The sequence below is a fragment of the Babylonia areolata genome, chromosome 21, assembly GCF_041734735.1.
Source record: "Babylonia areolata isolate BAREFJ2019XMU chromosome 21, ASM4173473v1, whole genome shotgun sequence".
Lineage (NCBI taxonomy): Eukaryota > Metazoa > Mollusca > Gastropoda > Neogastropoda > Buccinidae > Babylonia > Babylonia areolata.
This window is the reverse complement of record NC_134896.1, coordinates 23,181,901-23,197,774: the sequence shown is the minus strand read 5'-3', so window position 1 is coordinate 23,197,774 and position 15,874 is coordinate 23,181,901. Positions and strand designations below refer to the sequence as shown.

Below are 15,874 nucleotides of genomic sequence, written 5' to 3'. Positions count from 1 at the left end.
AGCCGACTGACGGCTGCCATTGGGCGCTCATCATTTGTTTCCTGTGTCATTCAATCAGATGCCAGGCACGCACACCTACACACTCAAACTTGCAACATTTAACATTTTACGTGTATGACCGTTTTGTTTGTTTACCCATGTAGGCAACCATACTCCGTTTTCGGGGGTGTGCATGCTGGGTATGTTCTTGTTTCATAACCCACCGAACGCTGACATGGATTACAGGATCTTTAACGTGCGTATTTGATCTTCTGCGTGCGTATACACACAAAGGGGGTTCAGGTACTAGCAGGTCTACACATAATTATGATCGGAAAAATCTCCACCCTTTACCCACCAGGCGCCACCGAGATTCGAACCCGGGACCCTCAGATTGAAAGTCCAATCCTTTAACCATTCGGCTATTTTGCACACAACAGGCTACCGACCTGTGTGGAGCCGACTGACCGCTGCCATGAGACGCTCATCAGTCATTCGTTTCAATCATGATATTTCAGGCACGGCACACATACACACTCAAAAAGACATAATTATATGGCGTGTATGATCTTCAACGTGCGCATTTTGATCTTCTGTGTGTATATACACACGAAGGGGGTTCAGGCACAAACGGATCAGCACACATGTTGACCTCGGAGATCGGAAAAATCTCCACCTTTTATCCACCAGGCGCCGTTACCGAGATTCGAACCCGGGACCCTCAACTTGAAAGTCCAACGCTTTAACCAGTCGGCTATTGTGCCCGTCAAGAAGAATAGCCTGGACTTTGGAAAATGTTTCTGCACGTTAAGTAAACATGGCGCTGCTAAGATCACTCATGAAACCCAATCCTGGTCCGTAGAACGCGTCGTGTGTAAGCTGACTCTAGTGATAACGATGATACTGCTAAGGATGACGACGGCAACGACGACGATGATAGTGGGAACGATCATGATGACGACGACAGCCTCGGCAGTGTTGAAGAGAAGACGAAGACAACAATGATGATAACAGCACTAACGACAATGACAACACCGAGACAGTGACGATACGATGATGATAGTGGTTTAACCAAACGATGAAGAATCGGATGATGATGATGATGATGATGACGATGACGACAGTGATAACGACAAAATTAATACGACGACGAAGAAGATGTCTTCAAACAGGTACCAGATTCCCTGACTGATTCAGTGATGATTTTGATGATGACGACGACGATGACGACGGTGAGTATGTCGTTCTTATTGATTGATTGATTGATTGATTTTTCAAACAGGTACCAGAGTCTCTGCAAAATTCAAACACGATCGAACTGAGAACCCGGGTTCAAGGCAGTCTGTGTGGAACGCGACTGGCCCTTGATGTTGACACCGTCTACTTCGGTCAGTTCTACATCCTCCTCCTCCTCCTCCTCCTCCTCCTTCTCTTCCTTCTTCTTCTTCTCATCCTCCTTTTTCTTCTTCTTAATAATGAATGATAATGATAGTATTTATATATCGCTAAATCTTATGTAGAGACAAATCAAAGCGCTTTCACACCAGTCAGTCACACGCATGCATAACTCTAAACTGAACAAGAGAGGCAAGGCCTTCAAGACTCACTTGTGATAAAATAAGTCCCCTAGCATTAATTACAGAGTAATTTCCCTTTTTTACTATCTACACCAAAACGTTTGCAAAATAAATAAAAATTCCATGCTTAGCAAAAGAAGTTCCTGTTTGAACAAAAAATGATAATAATGACTCCTCTTGTTGTTGTGTCAGAATAAGAGGTCAAAGTGCCAAGTTTAGAGAATACAAAAAATATAAATATAACAGTAAATGCAGTTTGCATATAATTAGGCGTCTTTTTTTATTTTTTGTGCCCATCCCAGAGGTGCAATTTTGTTTTAAACAAGATGACTGGAAAGAACTGAATTTTCCCTATTTTTATGCCAAATTTGGTGTCAACTGACAAAGTATTTGTAGAGAAAATGTCAATGTTAAAGTTAACCACGGACACACAGACACACGGACACACACACACACACACACACACACACACACACACACACACACACACACACACACAGAGAGAGAGAGAGAGACAACCGAACACCGGGTTAAAACATAGACTCACTTTGTTTACACAAGTGAGTCAAAAAAAAGGAAGAGGCAAGGGAGAGAGGCTATCTTGGGAAGATGTGGGTTTTAAGGCCGAACTTGAGGGAGCTCATTCTAAATGCAAGGTCCAGAGACAGAGAAAGAGCGGCGGTCGACAGTGCAGTGTTTGAATCTGGGTATGCGTAAACAGAGTGGATCCGAAGTCGATCGTAGAGAGCGAGACGGGGTGTAGATATAAAGGCAGCCACTTCTTCTTTTGCGTCTGTGGGCTTTTCATTTCTTGTTTAATTTGATAGTAAGAAGGTTTTATCATGATAAAATGCCATTTGATGCCACAGAACATGGACTCTGTACGTAACGAAAACGCAAAATGTTACAGTTTACCTCGCAAGCCATAGTTGAGAGCTGATTGATTAATTTTGTGGTATGAAGTTTTTCGTGTTTATGCCATGGTTTGTTTCTGACACAAATGATAACGCAAACCTTGGGAAACCACGACCTAAATGAATTACTGTTTATTCAGTGTTATATTGTTTTGCTTCGTTCGTTTTGTACAGCAAGGGTGTCGTGTTTTTGGTTGAGTCTGGTTTGATTGGCTTTGTTATTTTGCATGTTGATTGACAGCTTGTCAGGAGGTATCAATCATCGAATGACTCTTTGGTACATATAAACGTGTGCTTCATAAATCTTATCAACACAAATGTAAACTTTGGGAATAGTTACACAAAGGAAATGTTGTGTGTGTGTGTGTGTGTGTGTGTGTGTGTGTGTGTGTGTGTGTGTGTGTGTGTGTGCGTGCGCGTGTGTGCGGGTGTGTGTGTGGTATGTCCCAAGTATGATCAATTGTGAAAAGGGTATGTACCTAAAGATATTCATCTCCGAAATCAGTTTTCAGTTTTTGTAATAAAATTTTTATGTGCAATGGAGGCAGAAAAGTCATTTCAGGTGCGAGCAGGTTTGAAATGTTTATTCTGGACATGAGATCATTATTTTGCAATAGGTCTCCATACTCCAATAGGAATGAAAGAATAATTAAAACCTTTGACTAGAAACGTGTGTGTGTGTGTGTGTGTGTGTGTGTGTGTGTGTGTGTGTGTGTGTCTTTGTGTCTGTGTGTGTCTGTGTCTGTGTCTGTGTCTGTGTCCTCTGCGTTTCCTTATTGTTCAGATAATCGAACGGTTGGTTGATTGGTTGATTGATTTACTCATTGAATGATTCCTTTACTCATTAATAACGATTGGTTCGTTGATTGGTTAATTCATCGGTTCATTGCTTGTTTGATTTTTTTATTTTTATTATATATATATATATATATATATATATATATATATATACACACTTTCTTACAGGCTTTGTGTTCGACGGTAAAGCCCGCACAGGGCTTTGCTCACCAAACACGGCTTGGGACAGACTGAGTGAGGGGCAGAGGAGTGCCCTTGCCACCAACACCACCGATGAGTTCTGTGCCAGCTACAACCGATACGGCAACCTAATTACTATCATGTCGCCAGAGACCGACGACAACCCTTAACTCAACGCATTCGGGCCGGCCAGTCTTCTCCCAGTATCTCCCTCGCTTTCCGCTGTTTTCCAGTTGGCTGTCTGAGTGGACCCGCCTGTAGCTTTCGTCATTAGAAATCGCTCATTATTTGCCTTCCTCCGCCCCTTTGATGACAGGGACACCCACCCCACCCCCTCCACCCTCTCTTATTGCAACGTTTTATGGATGTCAGCATCTGTGCAAAATCTGTCATCGTCGCCTCTTTTGTCGTTCGTACGGAGAGAGTTAATTATCCACGCTACCTTCTTTTGGCGCTGAATAGTGCATGTTGTTTATGACGTGCAATAATTTTTATGTTAAGTCCTTGGCATGTGGAACATGAGTCCAAATATTGGGGTTGGAGGAGAAGTTCTTGGCATGTTGCATTATCTTGTTATTTGTATTTGGTACTTTTTTTTTCTTTTTTGTTGTTGTTGTCAGAATAGATTTCTCTGTGTGAAATTCAGGGGTGCTCTCCCCGTTCGTGGAATAAAGATATCTTGTATTATCTGGTCATATCCATGCTGTGGTATCATTTCCTAAACATAGAGTTATCACATTGTCCCAGACATGTAGAATTATATTGTCCTGGATGCACAGTCAGTGATCTTCTGTCAAAGACGTGGAAGTGCCGGGTTAGCCTCTCCTGGAGACAGACAGCATCGATAGTGTTCCAGTCACGCAGGATTACTTTGTCACAGGCATGCAATAAGCACCACGTCTAAATATGCATCGGTGTCCATACCAGTATGCATGAAGACGGGGTCTGGAGGTAGGGGTGGGTGGCAATGAATATTACTATAATAGTTATATATCATCTAATGTAGACAGATAGATATTTAGATATATATATATATATATATAGATAGATAGATAGATAGATAGATAGATAGATAGATATAAAATTATATATATTGACAGACATTTAATCCACAAAAGACCAAAGGCTTAATACCTGAAAAGACCCTTAAGACCCAACTTTGAAATGTGTTCCACAAGCCAAAAGCGCTCACTGGACAATATTGCACTAAAATTCCATGACCGAAGTTCTTTTTTTTTCGATAAAAATAAAATCGAAGCATTCATTGTTGTTTATGGTGGTTGTGGTGAGTGTTTTTTGTTGTTTGTTTGTTTGTTTTTCTTTGTTACATTTGTGTGTGTGTGTGTGTGTGTGTGTGTTTCCCAGCAAAGAAAATGAGCAGGCTAGTAGTTCTTTATTCTCCAATAAGCCTTCTCTTCTTTTTTTTTTTAAAGAGATCTTAAACATCACACCAGCAAGGGAAATGTGATCCGTTGGTGTGAAAAGACCACGAGCCATCCTAATGACTGAGTTCAGATCAGTATCAGCCTCTGTCTCTGTCTGCTCAGTGGACTGGACCTGTGTTTCTTGGTAGGTCCTCATGAGTCTCAGAGCCACTTAGGGTTCAGTCTGGATCATCTCACAAGTCCACGTTGGGAGGTAGTATACTCTCAACGTTCCAAGGAATCACCAACTGGAACATACCTTCACAACAACATGATGCACTTTACTAAGACTACCCGTCCCCAGGTACTAGTACTATTCATCACCATAATTATGTCAATCCATATTCTTGATTTCAACCACTATTACTTTCTTTTTATATTCCACCTTGCCGGGATTCGAACTCTCAAACCTGTGACTGCTAACTCGCCGCTCTTATCGATCTATTCCGCCACCCACTTACCTGAATGAAGCAGCCAAAAAACAAATAATTTTATGATTATGAGTTGTGCTCAGAATTTATTAACTCAAACATGCGCTAAACCTAAAGAAGAAAAGGAAAAAATTAATTTACGAAAAAGGAACGTGGTAGTACAAAATGGAGAGAAAAAAAAGCCATAAAGAAACAACGACAAAAACAGATGAAACATTCAAAGAAAACATGTCGAGATTGTCCGTGTGTTCGTGCGGGTGCATGTTTATGTGCGCGTGAGAGCGTGCTGTGGCGTTCTGTTCTGGAGTGCTCGATAAAAATTCCGTGCATTGTCCAACAATCAAAATAATCATTATCATTTACAATATTACAATGATAAAAAAAAAAATAAAAAAAAAATTAATACGTATCCGCGCGGACGAAGGGGTAATTTCGGAGATAACAGATTTCCAACTTTGCCCATATAAGGGACCAAACTATTGCAGAAGAAGGCTGTTTCGATAGCCTCCACTTGGTACACTTCATATTGACCACGATCGGCACTCATTGATTTCCCATCTCTCTCGCAGACATGAGCACGCGCGCGCGCACACACACACACACACGCACACACACACACACACACACACACACACACACACACACACACACACACACACGCACACACACACAAGCCATTAAAGGGCTGAAAGGGTTAACACCGCGTCAAATAAAAGTTCTGATACGACTTCATATTGCTGGTAGATTAACGTGCAAGATCAGATGTTCGTCATTTTATCATCATCATCATCATCATCAGTCATTATCATTATTATTATTATTATTATTACTATCATCATCATCATTAGTATGTTTTTATTCATACAACACACAGATACGTTTCTAACCGATATAGGGGGAAACACCCATAAAGAAGGCAAAATTATTGAAACACAGAGAACAAAAACCGAGAGAAACATGGAAAATTTCGTGTGGCGCAAACGCCGAGAAGAGAAAAGTAAACTTTACGCCTGATTTCGTCTCCTTACGTCATCGTCAAAAATTAATATCTCGGAATCGGCGATGGTTAACGTCCCCATGGCAACTGATTCAAAGACAACAATCACTATCTGGTGGTGTTCTTAAATGCAATAGCGTGAGGCCTATTGGTAGGAGAAATATCACGTAACAACCCAAAGACATCCCAATAGAAGCTGCGGCCTATGAAGGGATGTAGAAAATTAGTCGACGAAATATTCAGTGAAGAGAAAAAAAACAAAAACAAAAACAAACAAAAAAAACCACCAAAAAAAAAAAACAGATAAAGGATGTCAGTCAACAAATTATGTCAACAAAATTAATGACCAATTCCTCATTACCGATTTTCACTGCACCTATGCTTGGGAATCTAAAAGGATGCAAGTGAGGTCAGCTTTGAAAAAAAAAAAGTGCGCGTAGCATGCGTGCTCAGCTCAGATATTTACGTGTATATATACAAACACACACACACACACACACACACACACACACATATACACATACATATCAGATAATCAAACATGATAGCCACAAACAGAAATTAGTGTACACAGGCCAACTACTACTCAAAAAAGCACACGAGTCCATACACACACACACACACACACACACACGGCGCACATTTTACCACACACCACACGCTTTTCACCATTTGACGACACAACAGCTTGGAGAAGAAAAACAGCAACAACAAACCATAACCATAATAAAATTAAACAAATATTCTAGTTGTGTTACGTTGAAAATCAACTCTAGTTAGTTTCTAATTTATAGATGTGTGAAGATATCCGTCATATATCTGAAGATGTACATATCATTATTTGTGTAAGATTTTCTTTTTCTCCTGTTTGTTAAGTTCTTTGTCATCCTTCCTATTGTAAAGCGAGTTGGCATAGTTAGCACAGAGAGAGAGAGAGAGAGGGGGGGGGACCTTATCCTACACACTCTCATTGACAATGGATCTGCCGAAACCCAGACCACCTGTCACTCTCACGCGTAACAGACTGTCTGCTGCCTATCTCTCTGCCTGCCTGTCTCTTTGTCTGTCTGTCTGTCTGTCTGTCTGCCTGTCTGTCTGTCTGTTGGTGCAGTTAGAAATAGTCAATAGGTACATCTGTTTCGCTAGAGTGTTGCTGCAAGCTTTTCCTAATATTGTCATTCAACGGAATAGATGCTTTCTGTTTCCATTTTCCATTCATCTCAACAACAACAACAACGACAACTAAAGGTCTAACAAAACAGTAACAAAGGCAAGTTCGAAGACAAAATAATAATATTCTGACAAAGCAGTGTACACACACACACACACACACACACACACACACACACACACACACACACACACACACCACCACCACCACCACCACCACCACCACCACCACCACACCTGGTCATCTCCGCCTTTCCCCATCTTACGCAACCCCCACACCTTTGCCACCGTTCCTCTCTGTCTCCTACCCCGTCAGCTGTTCACATAAATGTTTTGTATTGGTTCCACGAAATACGCATGGGTGCAACTGCCAGAAAGCCAAAAACTGAAAGGCAGGGGTTCCAGGGGCCACTCATGCACGTGGTGGGGTAGCCCGAGGTAATTCAACTATGAATGAAGATCAAATATACAAAATTGTTAATGGTGGAAAATATCTCACCTGAACAATAAATGAAGATCCAACAGCTGCTTGTAAGGAACTGTTTCATGTAAAATGCAAATGGGTTAGGTCCAAAGTCCTATCAGTTCAAGTTCACCCTGGCAACAATCATTTACATTTCCAGTCTTGTTTACCTTATAATGTTATAATTATTTTGTGTTTGGTGTATTCTTGTCCAAAATTGGTGTACTCTTTCTCAAAATGGTGTACCAAGCAAACATGTCCTGGGCTGTGATGAAAGTTCCTCAAATACGACTGTATCATTTATGTATAGCAGATTTCACATTAACTTAATACCATCACTAATAGTACTATTGATTTCAGTTTAACCCAGCTGACCATCCAGGGCCAACGCAAGAGTATTTTTTTTAACTTCTATTGTAAACAGCATCATGCAGAGCTGAAAAGAAAAGCCAACATTTGCACTGTGAAACAGTGTCAGGCTTTGATAAATCCACGTAAGATTCTACTAGCTGGGGTCAACATGTACTGGTTTTCACTTGTCCAGTAGAGCAACTCAGACATTAATGTACCAAACCTGAACACACACACGCGCGCGCGCGCACACACAAGAACAATGATTCGTATAGGTCTAAACTCTGAGATCTATCATGGCCTAGAAGTCGAGGGAAGTAAATTTAAAAGGATTGTTTGGAGAGAAAAAAAGGAACAAGCTGTCTGAAAGTATCTAGATCATCTGTCTTCATAAAGTGTGTTGTACACACACACACACACACACACACACACACACACACACACACAAACAACACACACACACACACACACACACACACACACACACACACACAAACAAAGAGAGAGAGAGAGAGAGAGTGTGTGTATTTATGTATGTATGTGTGTGTGTGTGTGTGTGTGTAGCAATGATCATAGGAACTAAACAAAAACTCTCTTCGATCACAAATGACACAATCAAACTTGGCAGTACATCCATCCCTCTTTCAAGTTCAGTCAGGAACCTCGGCGTTGTCCTTGACAACACACTGTCCATGCAAAAATTTATCAGTCAGACATGTCAATCCTGCCATTGTCTACTGCGGAGCATCAGTTCCATCCGGAAATATCTGTCCATTGACGCAACATCTAGACTTGTCGTTTCTCTCATTCTCCCTCGCCTTGACTACTGTAACTCTCTATTGTCTGGTTTGCCTGCTTCATCCATTCAGTCCCTTCAGCGCATACAAAACTCTGCTGCCCGACTCGTCCTCAGAAAGAAGAGATCTGAGCACGTCACTCCTCTTTTGCAACATATCCACTGGCTCCCTGTCTCACACCGAATAAAGTACAAGATCAGCACTCTATGCTACAAATGTATTCACAAATCAGCCCCTTCATATCTCTGTGGCTGCCTTCACCTCTATACTCCATCTCGCTCACTACGATCAGCTTCGGATCTACTCTATTCACGCATATCCAGATTCAAACTCTCGACTGTTGGCCGCCGTTCTTTCTCTGTCTCTGGACCTTGCAGTTGGAATGAACTTCCTCTTTCGCTTCGTCAAGTCTCCACACTCAGCTCTTTCAAGTCTGGCCTTAAAACCCACCTCTTCCCAAAATAACCTCCCTTCCCTGCCTCTTCTTTGTCTTTCAGTTTCTCCAGTTTTAGAGTTATACGTGCGTGAGAATGACTGGTGCGAAAGCGCTTTGATTTGTCTATGCACAAGATTCAGCGCTATATAAATACCATTATTATCATTGTTATTATTATATGTATCTGTGTGTGCATGCTTGTGTGTTTGTGTGAATGTGTTTCAAGCGTTCAAATGTATATATATATATATATATATATATATCAGGCTGGGAATTGTCCAAGAGCGTGTCCTCCGGGGTTCAGGGGCTGCCTTAGGCACCTGGTGGGATGTGCTCGTTCCAGCTCAGGTCTTTCGTGATGGTGTCGCCCACGTAATTGGCACTGTCAGTGGTGGTCAGGATGTGCCCGTGGAGCTGGTACGTAGGCAGTAGCACCTTCCTGCAGCGGGTCACTGGCAGCGTGGTACACTTCCCTGGGTGGATCGACATGTCCCATCTCTTCTCACACTCAGCAAGCTGGTCGAGGTTGTGCTGTAGATGGGCCTGTTCTTCCTGGGAGCGCACCACATCGTACGCTGCTGTGTCGTCAGCAAACAGTCGGGTGTGGGTGGTGAGCAGGTTTGGCAGGTCGTTGATGTAGACCAGAAACAGGCATGGTCCGAGCACGCTGCCTTGAGGGACTTCGGACTGGACACTGACGGAGTCCGAGCGTGTTCCGTTGATGACCACCGCTTGTCTCCGGTCTCACAGGAAGTCGGCGATCTTGCGGTTCAGTGCTCCCCGGATGCCGTAGTGGTGGAGCTTGTGGATCAGAAGGGAGTGGTTGACCTGATCGAACGCTTTCGCAAAATCAAGGATCAGGACGTTAGTCTGTTTCCCTCGGGCCATGTTCTCCACCAGCTAATCAGCAAACTCGAGGAGCTGCGCCCCTTCCGGAATCTTTGAACACCGTGGTGCTCAAGGCGGTCCATGATGGTGCTGGTCAGGATTTGCTCCTGTACTTTGCAGCAGACACTGGTCAGCGACACCAGGCGGTAGTTGGCTGGCTCAAACTGCTCTCCCTTCTTGAAAACCGGTGTTACATTGGCGTCTTTCCAGTCTGATGGTAGGGGGCCAGTGTCGATGGATGACTGGAAGATGATGGTGAGGACCAGGGCGATCTCGCCTGCCAGTACTCTCAGAACACTAGGGCTGATGCCGTCCGTCAGGGCCAGGGGCCTTGCCAGGCTGTAGGTTACGGAGGAGCTTCCTCACACCTTTGGCAGTGATGGTCACGTCGTCCAGAATGGGGTGGTCGCTGGGAGGCATCTTACATTTGGTGGTAAACTCTTCAGCGGTGTAGGTTCTGCCCTCACTGAACGCAGTCTGGAACTGGTGATTCAGCGCGTCAGCTTGCTCCATCGGGTCCGCCACTAGGCGCCCTTGAACCCTGAGGGGGCGGGGGGGGGGGGGGGGGGGGCACTCCGACGGTGGCCGAAGACTTCTGGTGCTTAATATAAATCCGAAAGCGTTTGTGCTTGCTAGCTTGTCCAGAGACGTCTCCTTCGAAGGTGTACCTGAGGTAAGACCAGAAGAATCTACGCAGCTGACGTTGGGCCTCCCTGCGTAGTCGCTTGTACGTCTGCCTCAGCATCTTCTTGAAAATGCGGTCGCGTTGCTTGAGTAGGCTGCGCAGGGTGGGGAAGATCCAGGACTTGTTCTCCTTGACGCGGGCCTTCTTATGCGGAATGAAGTCAGTGACACACCCTGTGACTGAGTGGACATGCACACGCGCACATACTGTAGTCTCACTCCCTCTGGTAGACATAAGTCGCTCGCTCACAAGTATCAGCAAATAATTAATGGGAAAAAAAACAAAAAAACAAAAAAACAGCCACACACACACACAGAGGAGGAAGAGAAAGATGAAGAAAACGGCCATCTGATATGCATGTAGTGGAGGCTATAAAAGAAATTCGCTCTGCAATTATCACTATATTATTTTGCTCCCCTTCGCTGAAGAAGCTGACGATAACGATAGCACACACACACACACACACACACACAGAGGAGGAAGAGAAAAATGGAGAACACGTCCATCTGATATGCATGAGCGCGTGTGCCAGTGTGTCCGTCCGCGCGCATATGCATGGTCATAATATAATTATATATATATATATATGTGTGTGTGTGTGTGTGTGTGTGTGTGTGTGTGTGTGTGTGTGTGTGTGTGTGTGTGTGTGTGTGTGTGTGTGTGTGTGTGTGTGTGTGTGTGCTGAGCATGTGTGCCGGTGTAGTGTGGTGTGCCGATGTATGTGTCAGTGCGTGTGTCTGTGCAGTGTGTGTGTGTAAAAATCCACAAAGAAACAACGACACTGAAAAAGCATGACTCTGAGTCATGGTGATCGAGTCAGTACGTTCATCTGCCGTGTTCATGCGTTTGTATTCAGTCAAGAGTCAAGTTGAACTGGACTGCTATATGTGCGCGTGAGTGCATCAATTTCTGTCTGCCAAGTCTTTCTGTCTGTCTGGCTGGCTGGCTGGCTCTGTCGCTCTATCAGATTATAGTTGTGTCGTTTTCGTTATTCAGTGTTGTTATTGTCACAAGGACAGATTGGAACTGACAAGGCAATGCCGGACGGGCCATGAGTAATAAAAGTTTTGAATCTCTCTCTCTCTGTCTCTGTCTCTGTCTGTCTGTCTGTCTGTCTGTCTCTCTCTCTCTCTCTCTCTCTCTCTCTCTTGGGGCAATGGCCTATATGAATAAACCATTCATTCATTCTCTCTCTCTCTTTCGATGACCGGTTTTCAACATTCAAGACTGCCCGGGTCAAAATTTAAAGTATGGTGCGAACACAATTTTCGTGCATCACCGCCACTTGATAACAAAACAAGTTGTTTCCCTTTATCTAAGATGGGCGCCAAACGCGAACCAGTGTCGGTTTCGACAGAAGCAGTTTGACACATCGAAGCAAGCAGAAGCAGTTGAACAGATTTTCGAAAGACAATGTATGGTAAAGATGCGTAACCTGTATCCTGTGTAAGTAGTGGAGTGTCTTTTATGAAGTTTGCAGATTTGTCTCTATTTCATTATTACTTTGAAAGTCAAATGCCAGTCCCTACATTACTACTACTACTACTGTACTAGAGACTGTAATGACCTCCCCCAGGAGGTTGTGGATGCCAAGGCCATTGACAAATTTGTGTCAAGGACCACCAGTCTCCCCCAGTAGCCCAGATTTTTTTTCTTCCCCCCCCCCCCCACCCCCCAGTGCGCATCCGACCACCCCTCCAAGTGACAGAACAGTCCACAACATGACTGCGGTCACTTCAATGGAAGAAAAACAGTTTTACTGGTCTTGGTCAGTTGGTGCAAGTCTTGTAGTAAGATTTAACCCACCAACTATTGAGTATTATCCCATATGCTTGTTCATGAACACCAGGGATATGGCATAGTAATGGTATTACAATTTCTTATATCCATGCACACTCGATCAGTGCAAAGTTGATTAACAAAAACACACAATCACACACACACACGATCACACATACGATCACACACACACACACACACACACACGGATCACACACACACACACACAAACAAAAAAACAAACAAAAAACAAACAAACAAACAAACAACAACAACAAAAACCACCTGTTGTAAATTATATATATATATATATATATATATATATCATTTATATTAAGCAGATAATGTGCATGATAATTGATATGTGAAAACAACAACAACAAAAACCACCTGTTGTAAATTATATATATATATATATATATATATATATATATATATATATATATAATTTATTTTAAACAGATAATGTGCATGATAATTGATATGTGAAAACTTGCCTAATGTGTGTATGCTTTGAATGCATGTTTGTATGACACAAAGCATACGTATGCATGCAAAAAACAACAACAAAAACAAATGTATAAGCAGTATGGTATGTAGTGAAACCTGGTAGAAAAAAAAGAAGCTGTCCAATAGCACAACTCCTCCTTGTAGAGAAATGTTAATGCATGTGTGCAGAACAATCTTGAATAATATTTGAAAATGAAAATAAATGTGCCTGATTTAGAGGAAGCAGAATATATATATATATATATATATATATATATATATATATATATATATATATATATATATAATTCTTCATGTATTTTTTATTTGAAGTCAGTAACAAACTATTGTACAATTATATGAATTCCTGTTAAGATCGGAATATGCTTCATCAACATCTTTTTCTTCATTTCAATCATCCACCTGAGACATATATCCAAAGGTCATTGTATTTTGATAATATAGTATTAATGGTGCTTGAATGTGTTGTGAATTGTTCCTTTGAAGGAAAGTTTGCAATGTTGCAAAAACTAGATAAACAAACAAAAAAAGTCACTGCATAACTATATTACTTGTACAAGTTGTAGCAACTGAAGTGCTTATATATGTGTGCATGAATTATTATGTATGTTTTACCGATGTGTTCTCAGGATCTGAGAGAATGGACAGTCAGCCAAGCAGAGGTCAGCCATGGCGAGGCAGAGGCAGGGGTTCATGGAATCGAGGACGAGGATGGTGGCGAGGTAGAGGAGGTCGTGGAAGAGGTCATGGTCAATACAGCAACAACAATCAAAACCATGCTGGTGGTAATAATGCCAGTGGTAACAGAGGAAGAGGTAAGGACACAGATGCTATTTCTGAAAAATATCGCAATAGTAAATAAGTGTATAATGAATTGATATACTTATAAAGATGAATAGATAGAGATTTATGAATGAAGAGGTAGATAGTTAGGTATCAGATACATACATACATACATTGATACATTGAATTGATACATTTATGAATATAGAGAGAGATAGACAGATATGAAAACAAGGTGAAAAGGCTACCATAAAATAATGGATGCTCAAGAATGATCTGATTTTTTTTCAGATTTTCACATTGTTTCATATGAAGTTGTGATCAAAGACGTTTCCAGCAAATTGATCTGGTGAAAAGGATTTTGTTAAGGTGCAAAATAAAACCAAAAAGAAAATATCAAGCTTAGAAATCTTCACTGATCCACCTATTTCAAAACATTATGAGTTATGGAGTGTTGGCCTGGTGGCATAGGTAACGCACTCGCCTAGGAAGCAAGAGAATCTGAGTTCACTGGTTCAAATTCCACACTTGCCAGTATTTTCTCCCCCTCCACTTGCCCTTGAGTGGTGGTATGGATACTAGTCATTTGGATGAGATAATGAACCAAGGTCCCATGTGCAGCATGCACTTAGTGCTTGTAACAGAACCCATGGCAACCAAAGAGCTGTTCCTGACAAAATTATGCAGAAAAATCCACTTTGACTGGAAAGCAAACACACTTGTGGACAGAATAAAAAGGTGCTGCTCTCACTGTTGCAACTTGCTGTCCCTGGAAAGAGCAGCCTGAGTTTTATGCAGACACATCTGTTGTGACAGAAGAATAAGACAAAACAGAGTATTCACACAGAGAAAATTAATCTGTTGTGACAAAAGAATAATGCAAAACAGAATAACACAAAACAAATACAATACAATACATTGTCCTGAATGTTTTTCAAAAACATGTCTGCTTGTTGATCCACGCTTTGTTAACAGATGTTAAAAAATGTTAACAAATAGTACAGTAAGTTTAAAGAGGTGTTTGATTCTGTTTTGTCTGTGCAGGTTTGCTTCTGATGGATAACCCTGCCCCCAGTCGACCAGCACAGCCACAGCTTGTGCAAACTAGAATTGAAGTTGCCTCCCCGTACGCTGGATGGAGGTTATATTTTCCTGATGAAGGTATTCCAAAACTGTAGTGTGAGGGAAATGATTGATATCAAATGTTGGTTGAAGACAGACTTGTCATACGCAGTTTCAGTTTACTGTGTAAACAAGTAAATAGACTGAGGTGTCAAGGCAGAATTAGTTGTTTGTCTTCTGATCCACTGTTCACCAGTGGTCAGGGTTTGAGACTCTGTTTGGGCATGGAGTTGTGTCCTTGGGAAAGGTGCTTTTCTTTGATTTTCCTCACTCTGCTCAGGTGTGACTGGGTATGGTACCTGACGTGCGTTTGGGAAGGTTAAAATGGTGGCAGGAGAGGATTGGTACCCGCCTCACTATACTAAGCCTGGGCACGGTGGATATGAATTCACCGCCCTTTAACCTTAAACTTAACCATTTGAAAATGTACATGCGCTTTTCGTTTTTAGCACTTTTTTTTTCACTGAATCATATGGTCGACTAGTTTGAAGAGGTGGCAAGCCGCATGCAGAGCGGACACTTAATCGCCCTACATGCAACTTGAAATGTCATCAAAGAGCTTCACCCTCTGGCGAAAGCTCTTAGCTGTC

The 15,874-nt window shown here is 42.1% G+C and overlaps 2 protein-coding genes across 2 annotated transcripts in view; both read left to right on the top strand.

Moving 5' to 3' along the window:
• The window catches only part of LOC143295831 (metalloproteinase inhibitor 3-like), a 7,227-nt gene extending 2,510 nt beyond the window's left edge, over window positions 1–4,717 (top strand). The window contains exons 3-4 of the mRNA XM_076607474.1: window positions 1,262–1,367; window positions 3,437–4,717. Coding sequence (XP_076463589.1) covers window positions 1,262–1,367; window positions 3,437–3,618 — 288 coding nt within the window. The 3' untranslated portion in view covers window positions 3,619–4,717. The remainder of the gene's footprint in view (window positions 1–1,261; window positions 1,368–3,436) is intronic.
• Window positions 4,718–12,422: 7,705 nt separating this feature from the next.
• LOC143295843 (DNA helicase MCM8-like) overlaps window positions 12,423–15,874 on the top strand; it is a 60,930-nt gene continuing 57,478 nt past the window's right edge. The window contains exons 1-3 of the mRNA XM_076607494.1: window positions 12,423–12,510; window positions 14,009–14,194; window positions 15,207–15,323. Coding sequence (XP_076463609.1) covers window positions 12,504–12,510; window positions 14,009–14,194; window positions 15,207–15,323 — 310 coding nt within the window. The 5' untranslated portion in view covers window positions 12,423–12,503. The remainder of the gene's footprint in view (window positions 12,511–14,008; window positions 14,195–15,206; window positions 15,324–15,874) is intronic.